The sequence below is a fragment of the Eulemur rufifrons genome, chromosome 3 (assembly GCF_041146395.1).
Source record: "Eulemur rufifrons isolate Redbay chromosome 3, OSU_ERuf_1, whole genome shotgun sequence".
Lineage (NCBI taxonomy): Eukaryota > Metazoa > Chordata > Mammalia > Primates > Lemuridae > Eulemur > Eulemur rufifrons.
Genome location: NC_090985.1, coordinates 709,367 through 732,767, shown reverse-complemented (window position 1 = coordinate 732,767; position 23,401 = coordinate 709,367). Strand labels below are relative to the sequence as shown.

Below are 23,401 nucleotides of genomic sequence, written 5' to 3'. Positions count from 1 at the left end.
AAATAACAAGTAGTGTTTTTTTTTGTTTTTTTTTTTTAAGACAGTCTCACTCTGTTGCCCAGGCTAGAGTGAGTGCCATGGCATCAGCCTAGCTCACAGCAACCTCAAACTCCTGGGCTCAAGTGATCCTCCTGCCTCAGCCTCCCGAGTAGCTGGGACTACAGGCATGCGCCACCATGCCTGGCTAATTTTTTCTATATATTTTTAGTTGTCCAGCTAATTTCTTTCTATTTTTTAGTAGAGATGGGGTCTCGCTCTTGCTCAGGCTGGTCTCGAACTCCTGACCTAGAACGATCCACCCACTTCGGCCTCCCAGAGTGCTAGGATTACAGGCGTCAGCCACCGTGCCCAGGCTTTTTTTTTTTTTTTTTACTTTTTATTTGAAAACAATTATAAATTCACAGGAAGCTGCACAGAAATGTACGAGGAAGTCTGGTGCTTCCTGCTGCCCAGCCCCTTGCGGTTCTGGTTCTGGCCCTGCCCCGGCTGCCCACCCCCCACCCCCAGCCTGCGTGGGCTGGCGGGTGCGGCTGTCGGCAGGCGGCCGAGTCCGGGGAGACCTCTCCACCACGGGTGGCAGACTGTGATGCCGCAAAGTGTGTGTCCTGTCCAAGCCCTGGTGGTACCAGGGGAGATTCCGTCAGAACGTGGCTCTTCTTAACTTTATTCTCGATGAACTTCAGAATCACTTGGTCACGCTCTAGAGAAAACTTCCATGGGGTATTTTATTGGATTATGTTAAACTCAATTAGTTTTCAGAAAAACGACATATTTACGTCCCCATTTGGGAATTTGGTCTCTTTCTCTGTTATTCAAGCCTTTTATAGCCATTGGTAACCTTTTTTTTTCTATGTAACATCTTATACAGTTTGCATTAATTTAAGTTCTTAGGTGATTTACAAATTCCCGTTGTTATTTTGAAGGTAGTCTCCTCTTCGTTGCATTTGCTGATTGGCTATTGCTAATTCGCAGGAAAACACTTCATTTCTGTGTGTTCCGTGCTTAACCCTGACCCCGGGGGCTCCGCCAGCTGCTTCCCGATTCGTTCTCCGTGTTTGCAAACAGGTGGCCGTGTCTGCAGATAGTGACGATTTGTCTTCCCTTCCCCACTTGTCCCTCTTCCTTGTCTCTTGTCTCACCGCGTTGGCTTAAAGATCAGTAACCTGATCGCTTCGGAAATCGTCCGCAACGAGGACATCGGCGCGAGGGTGAGCGCCATCGAGAAGTGGGTGGCGGTGGCCGACATCTGCCGCTGCCTCCACAACTACAACGCGGTGCTGGAGATCACCTCGTCCATGAACCGCAGCGCCATCTTCCGGCTCAAGAAGACCTGGCTCAAGGTCTCCAAGCAGGTGCGGGCAGGGGGCCGCCTGCCTGGGGGGGGGCCGGGGCGGCCACAGGGCGGCCACGAGTGGGCAGAGGACTGGGCTGAGGGCCACACACTCGGGCGAAACAGAATCGCTTCTCCCGTGTTACCTGGGGCAGATGCCAGCTCTCAGGCGAGGCCGTGGGACCTGTGGGACATTAGTGCCCCCTGAGCAGTTACTACCCCAGAGTGGGACGTGTGGGTCCCAGCACGCTTCCTGAGTTGGGGCAGAGAGTCCAGCCGCGTGGGGACCCCAGCCTGGCCCTGCAGGGAAGCCGAGGCACTGTCAGGTGGTCCTGCCAGTCCCTTCCCAGGACTCCAGTCTCACCCGCCCTCCGGGTCACCAGCGTTAGCTGGTCCCTGACACCCACTGGTTATCCTAAGTGTGGCTCAATCTTTCTTCCCTCAAAACAAGACTCTGAAAACCGAGAGGTAGACTCTTCCCTGGGCGCAAAGCCCCCTGCCCGGGGGAGGGGAGCTCTCCCTGCGGGAGGCGGGCGATGCCCTTGGTGCACCTGGGAGGTGCCCAGCCAGCCTGCGAGTGTGCGGGGACTGGACGGGCACCGCCGGACGGATAAGCCTCCCGGGCACCGACGACCGGCGGCAGTGTCTGGTCCCACAGCTGGGTGGCTGTGCGGGACCCGGGGCCCCAGGGGGCCTGTCTCATTGGCACCACGCTAGTGTCCCCTCACTGTTCTCTTTGTCTGCCCCGCCTCGCCCCGCCTCGCCCCGCCTCGCCCCGCCTCGCCCCGCCTCGCCCCGCCTCGCCCCGCCTCGCCCCGCCTCGCCCCGCCTCGCCCCGCCTCCTGCCAGCAGCAGGTCGCCTGTCCGTGAATCCTCCTCCTGCTCAGCAGCCGGGCTCAGCCCAGCCCCTGGTGACAGCAGGTGACTTCCCAGTGAGGCTGGGCCTCTTGCTGCCTGGCACACAGGATGCCAGGCTTACAGCAAGGGCCATGGAAGAGGCCACTCTTGTTAGCAGACCCCAGGAAAGACAGAGCCCGGGAGCTTGGGAGCCTGGGGCTGCAGGCACCGCCGGCCACACGTGGCACAGGCTGCTGTGAACTCCTGACGCCGGGGCTCGCGCAGGGCTCTGCGGAAGCCCCAGGTCACCCAGACTGATCTGGCCTGTTGAGGTTCAGACGGGCTGTCGGCAGGGTCTGGGGGCCATGCCAGGTGCCCGTCTTTCTTCCCTCCCTGTGCTGTGGGCGTGGTGACATCCCTCCCAAAGGCCCTCCAGGCCAGGCCCCAGGTTCCCTCCCCCGGGGGCTTCCTGGAACCCACAGTTCCTGCATGTCTTGGCCTCGTTCTCGAGCATCGCCCCCCTCGTGGCACGGGGAGGGACCCACCTTGGCCGTCCTGACTCTTCGTCTTGGGAACGCACACAAAGTTCAGTTAGGGTCAGGATGTGTGGCCCGGCCTGAGCTGCAGGGTGGCATTGAGGGCCCGGGGCCAGCTGGCCTGGTCTAGAAGGCAAAGTCCTGGTCCTCTGGCGGCACCTGGGCCTCCCCCTCCGCGGCACACTGGGCCGGCCGCCAGCCCTGCCGCTGGGCCGTGGCTGTGTCTGCGCAGCTCCTCGTCCCTGCGAGGATCTCACGGACACCCATGACCCACCTAAGTGGCCGCACTTCTCAGATGGCCTGAGATGCAGCCTTGGCGGCTGGTTTTTGTCACTGCCCTGGACGTGTTTGCCCAAAGCGGAAAAGCGCAGCGTCCGGTTCAGCCCCTGGCAGGAGTCAGACAGGCAGGTTTTGTTGGGACTTTTCATTTCCCCCTTCTTCTTTCCACCCCTCTCCCCATCCTCTTTGCAAAACAAACAAAAGCCCAGGACGAAACAGAACTGCCTCTGGGGCGGACCGGGTGGTGACGTCCCTGAGCAGGACGACTGTGCTGCTCCCCTGGGGACACCACCCGGAGCTGTGTGGCCACAGGGGCCTCTCCATCAGCCTCTGTGTCTCCCAGCCCGGGATCTCTGAGCTAGTCCTGCCTCAGGGCCGCCTGGGCCCACCTCCCGTCCTCCAGAGGGGGAAGCGGAGGCCGGGCGAGGGACAGGAGAGGCCACTTGCCTGCGCCCTGCGGGGGTGGGTGACAGACCCTGGGGAGGCCCCAGTCTCCCGACTCAGCCCCACGTCTGACCTGAGCCATGTCGGGGGGTGGAAAAGCGGAAGGAGGGAGAGCTCTGGGAGGGCCGCGAGCAGGAGGGAGGCCGGGGCCCAGGCAGAGGTTGGGCTGCGTGTCCCGGCCTTGCCGGGCCTCTGAGCAGAACCACCGCCTGCCCCGCGTGGCGCTCTGTGCCGCCGCGTGTCTGTGTCGCCAGACACGGGACACACGGTGCTTTGGCAGGGTCGGGGCACACAGGTGCACACAGGTGCCCGCGCTCCTCCCACTGCACGGGGTGCTCCGCCGTCGTCCCCTTAGGGAGCACACGCTGACCTCGCCTCCGCCAGAGTGACGTCGGACTGTCACTGTCGGCAGGTGGATTTCTCAGCCGGAAATCCATCCGACCCAAGGTGGGCGTGTGCTTGGCCTCTGGGTCCCTCCGGGCCGACCGGCACTCCGGCGGCGTGGCCTGGCACGGGGCTGCTCCCTGGCATAGATTCCCAGCCACGTTCCGGATTTTGAGGAGCGGAGCTGGATAGGGAGTTTCTGTGCTCTCCAGCCGCCGCGTAAGCCAGGGTGCTCAGGGCCTCGAGGAGCAGAGTCAGACCCCACCCGGGCGCTCTCCGTGGGACACATCTGTCCCTCCAGACAGACTCCGGCCACCAAACTCTGCCCCAGCCGAGCGTGTGCGGGGCCCGGCGGGTCATCTGCAAACCCCTCTGCCGGGGTCCCCCCCCACCGGGGCCTTTCTCTGAGGATCAGCCCATCTGCCGTCTTTATTCTTGACTCCCACATCCGGTGGCGTTCCCGGTACATGAGAGGGAAGGTGCCAGCAGAGGGTCCCGTCCCCTGGGTGCAGTTCGTGAGGAAGACCCTGACGAACGTCAGCCCCCCTGCTCTGAGTGCGGCTCCCGGCGGCCCCACCAGGCCCTTCCCAGCCGCCAGCCCCGGAGCCCACAGCGTGGCCAGGCCCAGTCCTCACTCAGGTCCTCACGCCCGCTCCCTTGCCCCTGGGAGACGGGTGAGCACAGGCCATGGAACGAGGACCCCTGGGGAGTCCGGGGCAGGGTCCCAGCACAGGGAGTCCCAGATCCACAGCCCGGAGGGCAGCATGGTGGTGGTGGCGCTGGCCGAGCCGGGCCTGGGCGTGCCTTGTGTCAGTAAACGCTTCTGTTCCTTCTAGACAAAAGCTCTGATTGATAAGCTCCAAAAGCTTGTGTCATCAGAGGGCAGATTTAAGAATCTCAGAGAAGCTCTGAAAAAGTAAGTGTGTGTCATTTTGTCACTGTTATTTTTTAAATCATAGCCCCGATTGCAGAGGACTTTGTGTGCCACGCCAGAGAGGAGGCCTGTCTGTCTGTCTGTCTGTCCCTCTGTCTGCCCGAAGACCCCGACCTCCCGGACCCCAGGGTGGCGTCCCAGGGTTGGGCCGCACTTCTCAGGCGAAGCGCAGGAGCCCGGAGCACGGTGGCTGCTAGGATGACAACGGTGGTGCCAGGGTCCTTGACTCTAAGATGCACGTGTGTTTGCAGCTTAACAGACCTGACGTCGCATGTTACTAGTGTCGGTGTGTGGTGTGATTGCGCGGCGTGTGGTGTGATTGCGCGGCGTGTGGTGTGATTGCGCGGCGTGTGGTGTGATTGCGCGGCGTGTGGTGTGATTGTGCGGTGTGTGGTGTGATTGTGCGTCTTGGCCACTTGACAGCAAGTCCTCAAAGCACTGTGCATTTTACAGTCAATGGCGTCTGGGAAGCAAAGAAATACGGTTTTACCAATAATCATTCCGGGCACTTGCCGGGCAACGCCCCAGCCGTCCTGCACTTGATAGCTTCGGCCTTGGCCCCCCGTCGTGGGGCGGGTGACGGACACTCTGCCGCGGGGACCGTCTGTGCGTGTGGCTGTCAGCAGCATCCCTGGCTTCAGCCACGGCATGCTGATGACGCCCCTCCAAAAATACCCACAGACATGGCCACGTGTCCGTGGGGGGCAGCTCCTCCCTCCTGTTTTTCGGGACCGGGAGGCTGAGGAGCTGGCAGGCGGCGGCCCCGGGCAGTAGAGCAGGGGGCCCACGCCGGCCTCCAAGGCAGCCCCCGGGGCTGCAGGGAGCTCTCCCGGGGGAGCAGGGACCCACTGCCCACGCTGTGGCCTGTGGAACGCGGGGTCTGCTTCTGTCTCTCCCCCCGGGTCACCCCAGGCACCCACACCACTCTGCCCTCCCTGTGCTGACCGGACGTCCCCTCCTCTCCTGGCCCCATGGCCATGCACCAGACCCGGGGGGACCCTGGGGTCCAGAGTCCCCATAGAGCTCAGGAAACTGCCACTCCCTGGAGGGGTCGCATGAACCCACTGGGGTTCACCGTCCCGGGGCCCTGGGGGTGGGGCCGGCACAACCTCCAGCCCCTGACGGCGGCTTTGACACGCTGCTCCCCCCACCCCGCCAGCCCTGCCAGCCACCTCTGTTCCCTTCCCGCCACACGTGTCTGTCCTTGGCCAGCTGCGTGTGCCTGGCCCTGACTGTCTCCACGCTGTCTGTGTCCCCAGACGGACGCTCCCTGACCTGTGCTGTCCTGCACCCTCTTCCGCCTGGGCCCCCGGGGCCCTGCCTGTGGGGACCTGCCCACCCCCGAGACCCCCCAGGCGCAGCCCCATCCACCTCCTTCACGTGGCTTCCTTGTCCGCCACCACCACTGCCTGCGTGGTCCCCCTTCCGTCCCAGTGTCCCCATCCTGACTGTCTTCCCCTGTCTGGTTCCCCGTGGGCCGGTGTGAGTGCCTTTCCCAGCAGGACCCCACCCCAAACCCACACCCCTTCCCCAGCCGCTCTCCTCACTGTCCCTCGGCCACCTACAGCCTTTGCCAGGTGTCCCCTCTGGTCCCCAAGAGGGACCTTATTTCCTCTCCTCGCTCACTGAGCCTAAGCCCCAAGACCATCCCCTCCTCTCAGCCTCCCAGAGACCGGAACCTTCCCACAGCTCCATGTAACAGAAATGTGGCCGAGAACCAAAGCTAGCAGTGAAGTGTGGCCCCCGGCTCTGTCGGGCTCGGTTCTGACCTCAGCCCAGCGCACAGTGCACGTCGGCCCCTCTGCGCGACGCGAACAGGACGTCCCGACCTAGGGGAGCTGGGGCCGGCTGCGGTGCTGCAGCCCAGGCCTGTCTCTGTCCCCCGAACCGGGGCCGGGAGCAGCTGTGGAGGGTGTGTGGCCAGCTGCCACCAGGCCACCCTTGTCCTTTATGTGGGTGAAATCCACGATCTGTGTGGATGTGATCAGCCCCAAGACTGCGATTCTAGCGTTTCGGGGGTCAGCAGGACCAGGTGTCTGTCTCTATCCTGATTTTCTGGGGGACCCCACAGCGAAGCCCAGCCTCCTCCTGATCGCGCGGCGAGGCGGGGGGTGCCGCCCGACAGAAGGCAGGATTGGACCCCCCTGGCCCCTGCACTGCAATCGTTTCCAAAGTCGAAGGAATCCCTGAGCCCAGGGGACTCAGCACAGCCCAGCCCCGAGTGGGCCTCGAGGCAGAAGGGGGGGCCCCACGGCCAGCAGACACTTGCCGGGGAGCGTGGCCAGCCAGGGGGCAGCGTGGGGAGACGGGACAGTGACCCCATGGCCCCCCACCCCGGGCCTGCGTCCTGGGGCTCCGCGGAGAGCAGGTCGGGCAGCGGCTCTGGCTGTCAGTGACAGGCACCATGGGGTCTCTGTGTCCCGCGTGGCCTTGTTAGGAACTTCGGGGTAGGAAGAAACGTCAAGTTCCGGGGCTCCAGACAACCGCAGGCAAGGCCAGGACGCCAGGTGTCACCAGCCACTGCTGCGCCACCACCAGGCCCCGCCCAGAAACCGGAAGCAGCTTCTGGGACGGGGTTGGGCACTTTGCCCACTGAACTGTCAGCAACAGGCGTGTGAGGACTCCGCCACCCTCACGTCACCTTGCTGGAGAGGCCCGGCTGAGGGCAGGCCGGACCCCCCTCCCTGGAGAGAGGCCAGGGCGCCCCTGTGGCCCCCACCGTCCCCCTGCCAGCCCAGAGGTGGCCTGCATGGCCCTGGTGGGGCTGGTCCTGTGTGAGGCTGAGTGAGCTCTGCCCTCCAGCGAGGCCCCTCCCTCTGGAGGTGGTGACAGGGACAGAGGTCAGTCCGGGACCGGGAGGCACCACCTGCAAATCCATCCCCTAATCACAGCTGGATCTGGGTCGCCACAAACGCCAGGGGAAATGCACTGAGTGGCCGTCCCCACGGTCTGGTGGGCACAGACCCCGTGAGTCCTTCAGAAACCCCCCGAATCCCGGATCACCCAGCCTCCCCTCCCCCCTTCCGTGCCGGAGCACTCGGGGTTGCCTGGCTGTCCCCATGCACACAGGCAGCTGGGCGCAGGGAGCAAGCATCTCCCAGAACCTCCCGGAACCTGCCGAGGCCTCGCAGCCCGGAGCTCTGGACTCGTCCTGTGTTGCCCCACAAACCCGGGCGTGGAAGGAGAGAAGCAAAACCCTGCCACGGGCCCACAGGGCTGCAGGGACCCAGAGCCGTCCCCAGGGGTCCGGGTGACCCTCACTGGTTGTGTCACAACCCACAGTAAAAATTTAAAAAGCAGCAAGCACAGCAGGGACAAAATCCACGGAACGTTGCCTTCGTCCCACGCCGTGAGCTGATGTTTTCTGTTTCACTGTTTCTTTAATCCGGTCTACACTCTCTAAACTGATGTCCACACCCACGGAAGGGTCTAGACCTCGGATTGGAAAACACTTCCGTCCACTGTGTCCCTAACGCCAGGCGTCACCTCCCTCATGACCCTGTCACACCCCTATGCCAGCTGTCCCTGTGTTCACTTCGTAGCCTCCTTTAAATTAACTCACTGTTCCCCAAACATAAGTTTGAATAAGAAGGAAGTTTTACGTCCTGGGAAACGGCGAGCTCTCCCCGCACACACGCGAGCCGCCTCGGAGCAGGCGTGCGGAGAGCGGCCGGAGGCCCCACGTCCTGGCCGAGCCGCCGTTGCCGCCGTGGCTCTGAGACCAGCTGCTGCTCGTTCAGAAAGGAAACGGTGGAAGGAGGAGAAAGGCCTGGAAAAGCGTCAGAGCCGCACCCCCCGCGAGGCCCCTCCTGGGCTCCAGGGAGACGGTAAAGGCCGAGTGTTTCTTCCGGAAGGAATCCGCGGTATTGAATGTGGTGTCTGTGCCTCGACCTCCTAAAACCGTCTTGGCTGGCACCAGCGCCGCTGCCCACGGGAGCCTGAGGACCAGAGAGGGAAAGGACTGGCCCGGGGGCCCCCAGCAGCAGCGGAAGGACAGGGAGGTTCCTGCGCTTGCTCTGCCCCCCTCCCCGCCCCCTGCAGAGTGGCCGGAGGGTCACGGAGACAAAGGGAGCTGGGCCGGAGGGTCACCTGCCTTGTGCTGGGCGACCCCGCCTGCATCTGGGTGCTGAGCTGGGAGGGCTGCAGAGCACCCTGCAAGGAGCCCCCCGAGGGGCCAGAAGGAGCCCGGCCAGGGGACAGGGGCCGAGGACTCCATGGCAGACCCCAGGGGCCTGGCCCAGCACCCACCCCGGGCACCGGCACACGCTGTGAAGGAGCAGGCCGGCCTGCTTCAGGGCCACACATCACTCCCGGGGGCCCATCGCCCAAAAGTGCAGTCCCCGAGAGTCACCAACTGTGGAGACTGTCACCAGTCCTCCGCTCAGAAGCTGCTTCCGGGAAGGTGGTCTCAGGGGGCGAGTTTCCCAGCCTGGCACCCCACGCCCAGTGCCTGGCGGGAGGAGATGCCGGTGGAGGCAGAGGAGGGGTCTCGGTGCGCAGAGGGACCAGGGCGTGTGACTGGCGGGGACGGGGCCTGGGCCGCAGAGCCCTCTGGGAGGTGGTCGGGGGGATCTGGGTGGGGAGTTTCAGCGGAGCGAGGACAGGAGATGGGAAGGGGCTGGGCAGGGCCCAGGGACTCCCGGGACGGAGGGGGGGGGCAGGGAGGGCCTCCCGGCTGGGGAGGAGGACACAGCTCAGGGCCCCGCCCCGTCCCCCATCCCCCATGCGGACACTCAGACCTCGATGCCAGTCCGAGACCCGGAGTTACAGTCGGTCTTGGTGAGCGGCAGCCTTGGCCGCTGGCAAAGCGGGGGCGGAGGGTGTTCTGTGCCTGGCAGGAGGTCCTTCCTTGGTGGAAACCTGTGTTCATGCCTTTGCTTCCAAGTTGCGACCCGCCCTGTGTCCCGTACCTGGGGATGTACCTCACCGACCTGGCCTTCATCGAGGAGGGGACGCCCAACTACACGGAGGACGGCCTGGTCAACTTCTCCAAGATGAGGATGGTGCGTCCCCCGGCGGGGTGGGGGCGTCAGAGCCAGCCCGGGGCCACCCTCGCTGTGCCCCCAGGCCCAGCCCGCGCACGGGCGCCCGTCTGGGAGCCCAGCCCGGCTGCCCCAGGAGCGCTCGGCAGGCCCCGAGCCGCCTTTGCCCCAACGTCCCCCTTCAGTCCCACGGTCTGCCAGGTGCCATCGTCATTCCCGCCTCCCCGACCGACCGGCAGGCTGGGGCTGGGTGAGGCCAAGCGACGGCTCTGTCCACACCCGCCCTCTATTGTTCACGCAGACACTCGTGGCCAAAGTGAAATCACTCACACAGGCACCTCCCGAGCAAGTAGCTTTCAAATTTTCCCAGAAAAATCTGGGCCCCAGGAGGGGGACAGGGAGAGGGAGACCTCCTGAGCAGGAGCAGGGTCCAGCCGCCTCCTTCCCCTGCCCATCCCCCTCGCACCCGCGCTGTCAGGGGCCTCACCTACGGCTCCTTCGCCAGGAAGAGCTTTGCCATCACACGTGAGTTGGGGGCGCTGCCCTGGTGACGGAGCGGAAGCCCCTTCACCCTGTGCCTGCGCACGGCAGCACTCAGGGAGTGGCAGCTGCCTTCAACTTTGCGGGGGTCCCAGGGTTGGTTTCGGGGGTGTCGGGCAGCTCACGCCACTGAGAGAAGGTTTTTCCCTCTCAATCCCGCAGCGTAATTAGCCCGCAGGCCCTGACCCGTCTCGGAAGCAGCCTGCTGGTTTAGAAAAACCACGATGGCTCAGCGGCGCCTTCCAGAAGGCTCCGTGTATGGAATTGAGGGACGGGTTTCATGCTTAGCTGTTGACGCCCCCTTCGGCTCTGCAAAGTGGGGGGTGGCACCAAGGAGGCAAACTGTCCCCTAACACCGCCCGTCCCTCCGCAGATTTCCCACATCATCCGGGAGATCCGCCAGTTCCAGCAAACCGCCTACAAAATAGAGCACCAAGCAAAGGTAAGTGGCCCACGTCCCCGCCCGGGCGGCCACCTCCCGGCCCGCCCCCGCCCACACCGGGCCTGTCAGGAGGGCTTCCCTGTTCCCTGTGCCCCCTGGTCAGAAATGAATTGTCTTGAGATTCTTGGCTGATTTTACGGCCACTGGGTGGTTTATGATCACGCCTGATCTTCCCCAGGGCAAGAGAGACGGGGTTTGTAGCATCTTCTTTTAAAAAGGCACCAAGTTCACAAGTCACACAAGTCACAGATACAAAGGTGCATCCCGTGACAGGTCCCCCAGCTGCCTAGGTCCCCTCCAAAGGCGCAGTGTCACCAGCTTCTTGTGTCGGTGTCCACAGGCAAACTTTCCTACGACAAGGTGGCACCCTGTGTCCTGCTCAGTGTCCCCGGCTTTTCCCCTTAATGATGCGTCTTAGGGATCACGGCCCTGTGAGGGCAGAGGTCCTCCCACTCCCCCTCACAGCGGCAGAGACGTCCCAATTCAGCCGTCCTCCCTCTGACGGACACGTGGGTCGTTTCAGCCTTTGGCTGCAGAGGCCCAAAGAAACACCCTGCACCCCCTGACACAGGCGGGGGGCAGGAGTGCGGGTCAGAGGGGCTGGGGGGCCTTGCTGGAGACCCCAGGAGTTCCTGGTTGGGGGGCACAGCTTGCTCCAGAGGGACAGGCCTGTGTGAGGTTGAGGGGTGCGGAGCCCCCAAGGCTGCAAGGAGCAGCATCAGACCAGCCCAAACCGGCTGGGACGAGGGGACGCCTGAGAGGATCCGGGACCTCGTCCTAAGAGGGTGCGATGCCCGAAAGGAGGCCGCAGACTTGGACTAATTTGCACGTTCGGAGGAGCACAGGGCCGTGTAGGGCGCGGTCGGCATGTCAGTCTTGTGTCTTGATTCAAACCCTGCCAGGTGGCCCCATTTCACTGATAAAGCAGCTGAGCTTTGCTGACACAGGTTCTTGGCCTCCCGCTGCCACGGCCATTCCTTCCCTCCCCTGTGGCCTTCCCTCTGCCGTGGCCTTTCCTTCCCTCCCCCGTGACCCTGCCTCTGCCTCGTCCTTTCCTTCCCTGCCCCCTGACCATCCCTCTGCCATGGCCTTTCCTTTCCTGCCCCGTGACCCTCCCTCTGCCGTGGCTTTTCCTTCCCTGCCCCGTGACCCTCCCTCTGCCGTGGCCTCTCCTTCCCTGCCCCCTGACCCTCCCTCTGCCGCGGACTTTCCTTCCCTGCCCCGTGGCCCTCCCTCTGCCGTGGCCTCTCCTTCCCTGCCCCCTGACCCTCCCTCTGCCTCAGCCTTTCCTTCCCTGCCCCGTGACCCTCCCTCTGCCGTGGCCTTTCCTTCCCTGCCCCCTGACCCTCCCTCTGCCGTGGCCTTTCCTTCCCTGCCCCGTGACCCTCCCTCTGCCGTGGCCTCTCCTTCCCTGGCCCCTGACCCTCCTTCTGCCGTGGCCTCTCCTTCCCTGCCCTGTGACCCTCCCTCTGCCGTGGCCTTTCCTTCCCTGCCCCCTGACCCTCCCTCTGCCGTGGCCTTTCCTTCCCTGCCCCGTGACCCTCCCTCTGCCGTGGCCTCTCCTTCCCTGGCCCCTGACCCTCCCTCTGCCGTGGCCTTTTCTTCCCTGCCCCGTGGCCCTCCCTCTGCCGTGGCCTTTCCTTCCCTGCCCCCTGACCCTCCCTCTGCCGTGGCCTTTCCTTCCCTGCCCTGTGACCCTCCCTCTGCCGTGGTCTTTCCTTCCCTGCCCCCTGACCCTCCCTCTGCCGTGGCCTTTCCTTCCCTGCCCCCTGACCCTCCCTCTGCCGTGGCCTTTCCTTCCCTGCCCCCTGACCCTCCCTCTGCCGTGGCCTTTCCTTCCCTGCCCCCTGACCCTCCCTCTGCCGTGGCCTTTCCTTCCCTGCCCCCTGACCCTCCCTCTGCCGTGGCCTTTCCTTCCCTGCCCCCTGACCCTCCCTCTGCCGTGGCCTTTCCTTCCCTGCCCCCTGACCCTCCCTCTGCCGTGGCCTTTCCTTCCCTGCCCCGTGACCCTCCCTCTGCCGTGGCCTCTCCTTCCCTGGCCCCTGACCCTCCCTCTGCCGTGGCCTTTTCTTCCCTGCCCCGTGGCCCTCCCTCTGCCGTGGCCTTTCCTTCCCTGGCCCCTGACCCTCCCTCTGCCGTGGCCTCTCCTTCCCTGCCCCCTGACCATCCCTCTGCCGCGGCCTTTCCTCCCCTGCCCCCCTGACCCTCCCTCTGCCTCAGCCTTTCCTTCCCTGCCCCCTGACCCTCCCTCTGCCGTGGCCTCTCCTTCCCTGCCCCCCTGACCCTCCCTCTGCCGTGGCCTCTCCTTCCCTGCCCCCTGACCCTCCCTCTGCCGTGGCCTCTCCTTCCCTGCCCCCCTGACCCTCCCTCTGCCGTGGCCTTTCCTTCCCTGCCCCGTGACCCTCCCTCTGCCGTGGCCTTTCCTCCCCTGCCCCGTGACCCTCCCTCTGCCGTGGCCTTTCCTCCCCTGCCCCGTGGCCTGTTCTCTGCAGGCGGCGTCCAGGCCTCCGGTTTGCAGCTCATGGAGACTCCAGCCCCAGACACCCTGGGCACACGAGACCACACTCTTAGTTTTCCTCTGCTACTTCCCTTTGTCAGAGATTTGTTCTTTAAAAACTTGTTTCCTGCCATGTTCCTGTAACCTGGCTTACAGCCGACAGCCACGTTAGAGAGGGAAGCACCAGCGGCCGACTAGGGGCCCCTTTTCACTCATCCTCTCACCGACGCGCAGTGCCTGGGCCAGTCCCGGATGCCAGGCCCTGGGTGGCCCTGGGTGGCCCCGGGTGGCCCTGGATGGCCCTGGGTGGCCCTGGGCAAAGCAGGGAAGAAACAGGTAAACTGGTCCCCCCGAGCCTGCAGTCTTGGGGGAGACAGACTCGGAGGCAGAGAACATACGGTGGCTGGTGACAGTCACAGCCCTGGAGGAACCAAAGCAGGGGGGTGGGGGGCTGAGGAAGGGCCAGGAAGCCCTGGACGTTGAGTGTGGACACACAGAGGATGGGCACATGGGCTACAGCGTCACCTGTGCACCTATCAGAAAGTTTAACCTGAATCTAATCAGGAGGAACCAACAGACAAATCCAAAATCCGGGACATTCCACGAGACGACCGGCCTGTAACTTGGTGTGTGAGCAGCTGTCGCGCTGGCGCGGAGGGTGGGGCTGAGTCCTGACGTGCGGCGGTTGCTGTGCCGTGGAAGACTGTGCAGCGCGTGGTAGGGAGGGTGAGGAGGGCTTTGTTCAAGACCATCGCCGCGGAGCCAGGTGCCCTGGTGGCGCCCGCAGTCCCAGCTGCGCGGGAGGCTGAGACAGGAGGACGCTGGAGCCACCACTCCAGCCTGGGTGACAGAGTGAGACCCTGTCTCAAGGAGAAGAAAAGAAGAGGAGAGGAGAGGAGAGGGGAGAGAGGAGAGAGGAGACGAGACGAGACGAAAAAGAAAAGAAACTAGGAGAGAGAGATTAAACTCAGCTCTGAAAACCATAAAGGACAAGTGGGGTTTGTATCTAACAGGCAGGGGATGGAAAACACCCAGAGGAGGCACCAGGGGCCGGGGAATCCTGCTAAACCGGCCTAACGAGATTTTTGCTGAAGGCAGGCAAGGACTTACACGTCAGGGGTGGGGAATGAGGAATTTGATCAGATATCAAGGGCGGGGCAGGCACAGTGGCTCAAGCCTGTAATCCCAGCACTTTGAATGGCTGAAGCAGGAGGATCCCTTGAGGCCAGGAGTTCAAGACCAGCCCAAGCAACATAGTGAGACCCCATCTCTACAAAAAATAGAGAAGTTAACCGGGTGTGGTGTGCCGTGCCTGGTGTCCCAGCTACTCGGGAGGCTGAGGCGGGAGGATGCTTAAGCCCAGGAGTGTGAGGTTGCCGTGAGCTGTGATGACACCATGACACTCTAGCCCAGGCGACAGAGTCAGACTTTCTCAATTCTTAAAAAGGGGGAGAGGGAGGATTGCTGCTAAGCTAACTTAGCCGGATTCTTGCCAAAGGCCGGCCCAGGAGCCTAGGGAAGAAGAGGGCTCCGAGAAGCCTGACGAGGGGTCAAGGAGGAGGTCCTTGTCACTGCTGGTTTCTGTGGTGTCAGTGCTGCCAGCAGGGCATTTCAAGCTACCAACCTAACATCACTGAACACAGTTGGGAATAGACGCTAACAGGCGCCCTTACACGCTGGCGTGAGCCAGGCCCAGCACACCACTGCGTGCGCTCCTCAAATGGTACCAGACAGCCACACACAGCGGCTCACACCTGTAGTCTCGGCTGCTTGGGACGCAGGAAGATTGCTTGAGCCTGCCTGGACAGCATAGCAAGACCCTCTCTGTAAGAGAAGAAACACATCTGTGTATATCAGTGTCAGGAAGGACACACCACAGGCACACATCTGAACACAGGGCGCCGCTCTAGGTTAAAGGAGACTAAACACACGACACCTAAATGCAATGTGAAAAAATTGATCAGGTCCTGGATTTCTAAAAAACATGGCTGTAAAGGTCATTTGGGGCACTTGAAATGTGAATATGATCTGTGCACCAGGTGACATTATGGTGTCAGCAGGGAGTGTCTTGGGTGTGGTGGTGACTCCGTTATGTCGGAGGACGTTCTTGTTCTTGGCAGGTGCACGGATGAAGTATTTACCTTCATACGGTTCTGCCCACAAACAGGGAGATATCCGTATATGCTGTTTCTGTAGGTGCTAACATTTTTTAAATAAAAAGTTGGCAGGAAAACAGACAACAGTGAGAACATGTAACGCAGAAAAACAGACATGAACACGAGAACTGTCTGAAACAAGGGCTGTGCTCTGGAAGCACAATGCAGGCTACGTATGTGATAGTAAATGTCCTGGGACCACACTTTTTTAAAAAAGCAAAAAGAAATAGGTGAAATTAACTATACTAATATATTTTATTTAACACCGTGTATCCAAAAGATTGTCGGCTTAATCTAAAGATCAAGTGTATCTAAAGATTGGTCAATCTAAAAAGAGATTGAGATGCTGGATTTTCATTCACACTAAATTTTCAAAAATCCAGTATGTATTTTCCACGTCACACCTCAGTTCAGACAAGCCCTGTCTCACGTGCCCGGCGGCCACCGTGGCTCGTGGCTGCTGCGCTGGGCTTGGTGGCCCCGAGGCAGCCGTCCCCAGCCTTCCTGGCCCCAGGGATCGTTTTCATGGAAGATCGTTTTTCCACGGACCAGGGGCGGGGCATGGTTCAGGGACGATTCAAGCGCATTACATTTATTGTGCACTTTATTTCTGTTATTATTACATTGTGACATATAATGAAATAATCACACAACCCACCACGGGCTGGAGACTTCTGCTCCAGGAACGGAAAATGGTTATCTCTAGAGAGCCAGGCTGGGGGCTCGGGAAGGCAAACAGGGAACCACTGTGTTTCATTATGAGCCGCTTAATGAACATGGCTTTTTAAATGACATACAAATGTTGCTCTAGAATAAGATGTGGATTAATTTAAAAATTACAAGAAATGAAAATATGATTTTTTAAAAAGGAGAGACCACAGTTCTGATGATCCGGTGGGGACCGAGTGTTGGGGCTGCTGTGAGGGTGGACACAGAGGTCCGAGTGACGAGGTCACACACCAGATCCATCAGCTCAAAGCGCTGGGGCCTCGCCCGGCGGGCTGGGCTCAGGGGCGTCCGGGGCACAAACCAGAGGCCGCTCGGCATCCGCCTCTGCCTCAGTCCCCCACTCCCACCCAGGAGCCTCCCTCAGTCACCCGGGGAAGAGCTGGGTTCAAGTCCTGCCAACGCCACTCGCCAGCTGTGTCACCTACAAAGCACCTCCCTGCCTCATCCGAAAAACGAGATTCTTACACCGACCTAGGATATGGGTTGTTCTGGGTGATTAACTACGAGTCTCTGCAAAGCGCTTTATAAAAGCATCACTTTTCCTGACTCAGGGAACTCGGCAGGCCTGAGGTACAGCGGGTTTCTTGTCTCTGCGAAGGGGTCGCTGGCCGAGGGAGGTGGTTTTGAGGGCGTGGTGAGGGGTCCTTGGAAACTGGGGGGCTGGAGCCGGCACTGTGGGGACAGAGCAGAGGTGCTTGGACACCCCTGCGCCTCGGAATCAGATTCACCACAAAGAGTGAATTTTACTGTAACTTCTTTTACAGTAAAATAATGATCAGTGAGTAGTGACAAAGCCATTCTGCTGACGGCGTTGGCAATTAGTAAACTCTCTTTGGAAAGAAACATGTTAAAGTGTAGCAAGAAACTCAGTCATCCTACACACAGGGGTTTATGCTTAAAAAATTTAGTTGAGGCAAAAGGCTATATCCTAGGAGATACTCATTGCAGCATTGCTTTTATATACAGAATTGCACGGAAATCTGAAAACAGCTTACACATCCAACAATAGGAGACGAGTTTAGTAAAACATATTACAGTGTTGCAAGGTGATGCAGGGTTACGGTTACTAAAAATGTAACTTCTAGGTGGTGGATTTGCTGCAGGCCCCCCCTGAAACAGAATGTCTTAGAAAGAACGATCCTTAGCATGATTGTTACGGAGGGAATCGGTCCGTCTGCGGATCCCCAAAGCCTTGGGGGGATGGAGACTCGCTTGTTCTAGAAAGGACTGTTCACAAGGAGCCACTGGCTGGGCATAGAAGACTATCTCACGTGGTCGTAGAATGGCCATGTCTTTGTCAGGGGGGTGTAGGTTAAACCAGACTGTGACATCTAAAGTCGCCGTCCTAGAGGTGCTGGGTGTGAGCGATTGATCGGCCATAATCGTGCCTCTGTTCCCGGCAGGCAGCCCGTCTGTCCTTCAGAGCAGCAGACAGAGTCAGAAGGTTCCCAGCATATAATAAAAAATATAATTTGTTTTTCTTTTTGCTCTGGGTTTCTGTTGGGGGGAACACACCTTCCATTCCAAACCATTGACAAATAAGTGAGCCCAGGAGAGACTGTGGGGCAGAGGCTGCCCGCACCGTCCGCTGCACCCTCCAGACAGGGGTCCAGCAAAGCACCGGGGGCAGGAGTCGCGCGGGGGAGGGGACCAGGGAATAATCTAACTCCCGTGAGTGACTCTTCCTGATTCTCCACTCGGAGCGAGCCACGGGAGGCCCCAAACAGGGAGACCCGTCCCTCATGTGGCCTCAGTGTCCACTGGCTTCTCTTGGGGTGAATACCTGGAAGTGCTGTGTATTAATAATCCTAATGTTTACATGTATTTTGCCCTGACATTCTATTGTGACACGCTGCAAGCACACAGGAACACTGGAAGAATTGTGAGCACCCGCCACCCGCCACCGGCCTCCACAAGTGACAGTTCAGATTTTTTTTAATGCCAGCCCCAAACACTCCATCAAATGCTCAACCACAGGGAACAATCAACAGTGATTGTGACCATAGGTGATTGAATGCTGAGACAATACTAAACAATAATCCTAAGACACATTATATTAGGACAAAGCTCCGCCTCGTGTGCCCACCTGACCGACCCCCAGTGGAGCACCTGGGTCCCAGGAGGCTCCGGTGTCCACGGTCACGGTGCCACGGAGACCTGTCACACCGCCACTCCTTCTCTCTCCTTCTCTCAGGTGACCCAGTATTTGCTGGACCAATCTTCCGTGATGGACGAAGAAAGCCTCTACGAGTCTTCTCTCCGGATAGAACCAAAGCTGCCCACCTGAGGCCGGGCCCGGCCCTGCCCGTGGCTCCTGTGGACACGCTGCGTGACACTGTACATACTCGTTTGGTTTCTCTGGGTTTTCTTCTCAGTATGTGCTTCTCCAAGAATACAACTCCGTTCTTGTCCTTAGACTCCTGTAGAACCGGAACATGGATTTCTGCACATTTAAGACTCTGCCCACCCGCCCGGGCCCCCCGTCTCCCACAGCGCCCGGTTCTCCCAGCAGCTGCACCCTGGCCCCCCCAGACTGCCCACTCCTCAGGCGGGGGGCAGAGCCCTGCACACGGAGCCTTCCGTCCCCGCTTCCGTCCCCCCGTGCCCAGGCCCTGGGTCGAGGTGGCCGCCCAGGCGTCCCCAGCATGTTCCACGTAGCCGTTACACTGGGTGGGGGTGGGAGGGCGGCGGGAGGGGTGAAACCGTCCCCTGACGTCCGGCCATCGACAAATCTTCCCGCTGGTGGTGATGCCAACTTCCAAAGCAGCTTTTTCAGCCAAATCGCAGGTCTCAAAACTCCCCGTCTGTCTCCAGTAACCTGGAGGGAAGGGAGTCTTCTCGCCCAGAACCACAACCCTAGTGCCCGCGCTGCCGTCCGGCTGCGCCGCGCGGCTCCTGCTCTAGGATGAACACCGGTAGCATGAACAGCCGTCCCAGGACAGCCGGACCAGGCCCTAGAACTTCCCGAGGAAAACGGAGTCACCACACCACGCCGCTGACTTTGCCGACGCTGCCCGGCGTTCCCTGGAAGTCGGGAGAGAGACGTCACTTTCCTCTCGAGCTGCCTGACGGCCGCTACAAGCTTACGTTGAGATGCTCTAAGTCTGTACACCTTGTGAAAACTAGTTCCACACTGTAGAGTTAGGAAACCAATAACCAAGTGTTTTTATTGCACACACTGTAGTCCTGTCTAAGTGCCCCAGCAGGAATATAGTACCGTAGTGCTTATTCTGTGAATATCACCACGTATTTTTTACACTGTACAGCATAGAACAGTTAGCTCTGAAGTGGCAGGCATGCTCCACGACACGACAGACGACTCTTGCTGTAAGCAATACCTAGCGGTATGAGAATTCTATTTCAAGTCCTAAAATATTTCCACTTACAGCTTGTTTGGAAAAAAGAAATTTCCATTTTTGTAAAGATATATGTTTCCTGATTACCTCTTGCTAATAAATCTATTCTATCTCAGGGTGAACAGTGAGCTCCACGGTTTCATTTGTTTAGGCAAGGAATGTCGGGTGAGCGTTGGCCCCTGGCCAGGCCCTGCGCCTGGACAGAGATCCAGGGTGACAAGGACAGCGTCCTCTGTCTGGGGACCAGCCGTGCGATGGGGAGGAGCCCCGGTGGCCTGCTGCACGGGAACAAGCCACCCCCAACCCAACGGCCAGAACGTTCCTCCTTCCGCAGGTCGCAGGCGACGGCCCAGCTGGCGCTTCTTGCCCGGGTCTCTTCTGAGGTTTCCGTCCCCAGCAGCGGGGGCTGGAGTCACCCGAAGGCTGCACGGGGCGGGGGGTCCCCACGGCACGCACACGGCGGGAAGTTGATGTCGCCAGGCGCGTCCACACAAGGCGCGTCTCTCCCGTGGCTCCCAGGAGTGACCCTTCGGAGACTCTTCAGGAGCCGGGCGGGTTCTCGGGCCGAGCTGCTGAAGTCCCAAAACGTGGCGACCGCGGCGTTCTGCGGGCGGCACGTCACCAAGGCCTGACGGCAAGAGGACCAGAATTAAGCCCTTCTCGCCGGGAAGAGGAGCAGAATAGCTGTAGCCCTCTCTGAGTGACCCGAGAGACAGGCCCTGGGAGCCACGTTGTCACAGGGGGGCACAGACAGTGCCTGGGGACGAGGGGGAGGAAAGGCCCACGTGGGGAGGGACGGTGGGGGTGGGGAAGCTCCCCAGAGGTGCAGGCGCCGTGGGGGGCAGAGGGGGGACTTGCCAGGCAGAACGGGGCGGGGGGCCGGGCAGAGGGCTCGGCACATGGCGAGGCCCGGCAGCGCGGGGGACCGCGGGCACACGGCGAGGCCCGCAGCGCGGGGGACCGCGGGCACACGGCGAAGCCCGCAGCTCGGGGGACCGCGGGCACACGGCGAGGCCCGCAGCGCGGGGGACCGCGGGCACACGGCGAGGCCCGGCAGCGCGGGGGACCGCGGGCACACGGCGAGGCCCGCAGCTCGGGGGACCGCGGGCACACGGCGAGGCCCGGCAGCGCGGGGGACCGCGGGCACACGGCGAGGCCCGCAGCGCGGGGGACCGCGGGCACACGGCGAGGCCCGGCAGCGCGGGGGACCGCGGGCACACGGCGAGGCCCGCAGCTCGGGGGACCGCGGGCACACGGCGAGGCCCGCAGCGCGGGGGACCGCGGGCACACGGCGAGGCCCGCAGCGCGGGGGACCGCGGGCACACGGCGAGGCCCGCAGCGCGGGGGACTGCGCACGTGCGGGGAAGCCGGCGCGAGCAAAGAGCTGGCGGTCACCGCGGAGTCGCGCCGCGGGAAGCCTGGAGAACGGGGCTCCCGGGGAGGGCGCCCCAGGAACGGGACTAGCCAAGGCTGAGGAGGTGCCGTGTGGCCACAGACAGGCCACCACCCGCACCTTCCGGAGGGACGGGCGGAAGCGGAGGAGCCAGGGTCCCGACACTGCCCCTGAGAGAGCAGCCCGGGCCCCAGGTGGCCGCTCAGTGGGAGACCCTGCCGCCGTCCAGCCCGGACATGTCGCCGCCGTCACCCAGGAAGGGCAGGCCCAGACGGGACCCTCCGTGCGGGGTCGAACCTCTGGGGCAGGCCACGGGCAGGGGTGACGTGATCGGATCAGTCCATGGGACAACTCTGAATTATATGCCTCGGAACAGTTAATTGTATGTTATATGAAGTTCACTTCAATTTTTTAAAAGTAAAAAAAAAAGAAGAAGAAAGAGGGACTGGCCGAAGAGAGCTTCTCAGAGAAAGTATCTCAGACTGGTCCTTGAAGGCACGGACGCCCAGGGTCTCTGGCGGAGAGAGGGGGACAGGCAAGGGGTCCGGGTGAGAGCGTCCGAGAGGTGGGCCTGCAGGTGGGCAGGTGGGCGGGGGCCAGTGCCAGGTGGGCGGGGCCGGTGGCTGGGGCGGGGCTGGTGCCAGGTGGGCGGGGCCGGCGGCTGGGGGCGGGGCCGGTGCCAGGTGGGCGGGGCCGGTGGCTGGGGGCGGGGCCGGTGCCAGGTGGGCGGGGCCGGTGGCTGGGGGCGGGGCCTCGCGCGGCCCTGGCCGTGGGAGGCAGGGGCACCCGCACGGCTGGGTGGTGAAACCCTGCAGCTCCCTCCTGCCCTGCCTGGCTCCTTCCTCATTCAGCCAAGCCCTTATCAGCGGGTCACACGCAATCCTCTGTTCGCCCTGTAATTATTACCCCCGCTCAGAACCAAGTGACTCGTGACCCAGAAATAGCCACGGCCCTTCTCATGGCCAGGAAGGGGAGGCGGGAATGTTCTGCTCGTGGCGGGGAGGGGGCTCCTCTCGTCTCTGCCTCTCGGGTCCCCCACGGCCCCAGCCGCTCCTCTCTCTGTTCCCTCCAAACCTTTCTCCCCGTCCCCCCAGCGCCACCCACCCACCATCGACTCCGATGACGACGGCGACTGCTGCTCCCGCCCCCGCGGCAGGGCGCGGGGCTCTGTGGGCACCAGCAGGGAACTTGTGCCCCCACTTCCCTGCGGAGGGGCAGACACGGGAAACGGGGGGTGATTTCCAAACAGTCGGCCCCAGTGTGGCTGTGACCCCGGGGCCTGACCACGCAGACCCGCGGGCAAACGCGGACACACCGGCTAAAATCGCTCAGCTCTGCAGGAAACCCCCCAAAGTCGTGAAGGCTTGAACATGACAGTGTGAGGTGCGGATCATTAATGCAGGAAGAGGAGGTTCCGTGAAGGAGAGATTCGTCTGGGCCGGGGTTTGGAACGGGCCAGGAGGGCGTGGCGGAGGGGGACGGTGGGGGAAGGGCTGTGCCAGGACAGGAAGCCGACCCGAGGCCGGTGCTGGGTGGGATCGTGGGGTGCTGGGCGATACAAGCAAGATAAGGACACGTCTCAGAGGGCCTGAGGGCCAGACAAGGGGCACAGGCTGACTATGTGAGCGAGGAGAGACTGAAGGGGGCCCGGGAGAGGAGCCCACCGAGGCTGCCACATTCTGGGGTCCACAGCTTCCTCCCCAGAGGCAGGGATGACGCCGGCCCAGCTGGGGTAAGTCCCGCTGCACAGGGGTTCGAGGCTTGCAGAAAACTCCAGAATCTGGTGCTCCCTCTTAGGTCTAGGACTAGGGTGAGACAAGTGCAAACCACTCAGGCGGAAAATTTAAGGGCGTGCCCCCAAAACTCAGTAATCTAGAGAAATGATAACCTGGCAGAGGGCGACTGCACGCAGGACCGACCGCAGCTTCCAGGCGCTGTGCCTGACCTCCGCACCGGTCTCTGCCGACTCCGGACAGGGAACTGAGGAACGTGGGCAGGCCTCAGGGCGCCCTGTCCCTCGCCTGCTCCCTGGGGGCAAATGCCTAGGTAGTGGAGTAGAACTGCCACTCGCTGGCCAGGGGTGCAGATCCCAACTCTCGATCTTCTCTGTTGTGTTGCCTTCAGCAAGTGCTTGAGTGCCTCAGTTCCCTCGTCTATGCAATGGGGACAGACTGAAGTTACAGTTTATTCGTGTGAGGCACCTGGAGAAGGATCCGGCACATCCCTGCCCGGACCACGGCCAGGTCTTCTCTCCTCTCTTGGCCCCCCGGCCTCCAAGCGCGCAGACCTTCATCCCACGAGAGGGCCCGGCCAGCCTGGGCATCTCACCTGGCGTACTGGCCTCCTGTGTCTGCATAACAATTGCTACAGACTCAGAGGCTTGGAGCAACAACAGTGTATTCTGTGACAGTCCTGTAGGTCGGAGTCCACGTGCACGTGGCTGTCCCTTTGCTCCAGGTCTCGCCCAGCTGAAACCAGTTGTCAGCAGCTGCATTCAGTCCTGGAGGCTTCAGGGCGAGTCTGCTCCAGCCACGCTCAGGGCCAGGCATTTTAGCTGCAACT

The 23,401-nt window shown here is 61.7% G+C and overlaps 1 protein-coding gene across 2 annotated transcripts in view; it reads left to right on the top strand.

Annotated features, from left to right (window-relative positions):
- The window catches only part of RASGRF1 (Ras protein specific guanine nucleotide releasing factor 1), an 82,887-nt gene extending 64,277 nt beyond the window's left edge, over positions 1–18,610 (top strand). For both annotated transcript variants that reach the window (XM_069466515.1, XM_069466516.1), the window contains 5 exons: positions 1,155–1,352; positions 4,647–4,726; positions 9,630–9,747; positions 10,640–10,708; positions 18,285–18,610. In XM_069466515.1, coding sequence (XP_069322616.1) covers positions 1,155–1,352; positions 4,647–4,726; positions 9,630–9,747; positions 10,640–10,708; positions 18,285–18,377 — 558 coding nt within the window. In that variant the 3' untranslated portion in view covers positions 18,378–18,610. The remainder of the gene's footprint in view (positions 1–1,154; positions 1,353–4,646; positions 4,727–9,629; positions 9,748–10,639; positions 10,709–18,284) is intronic.
- Positions 18,611–23,401: the final 4,791 nt, after the last annotated feature.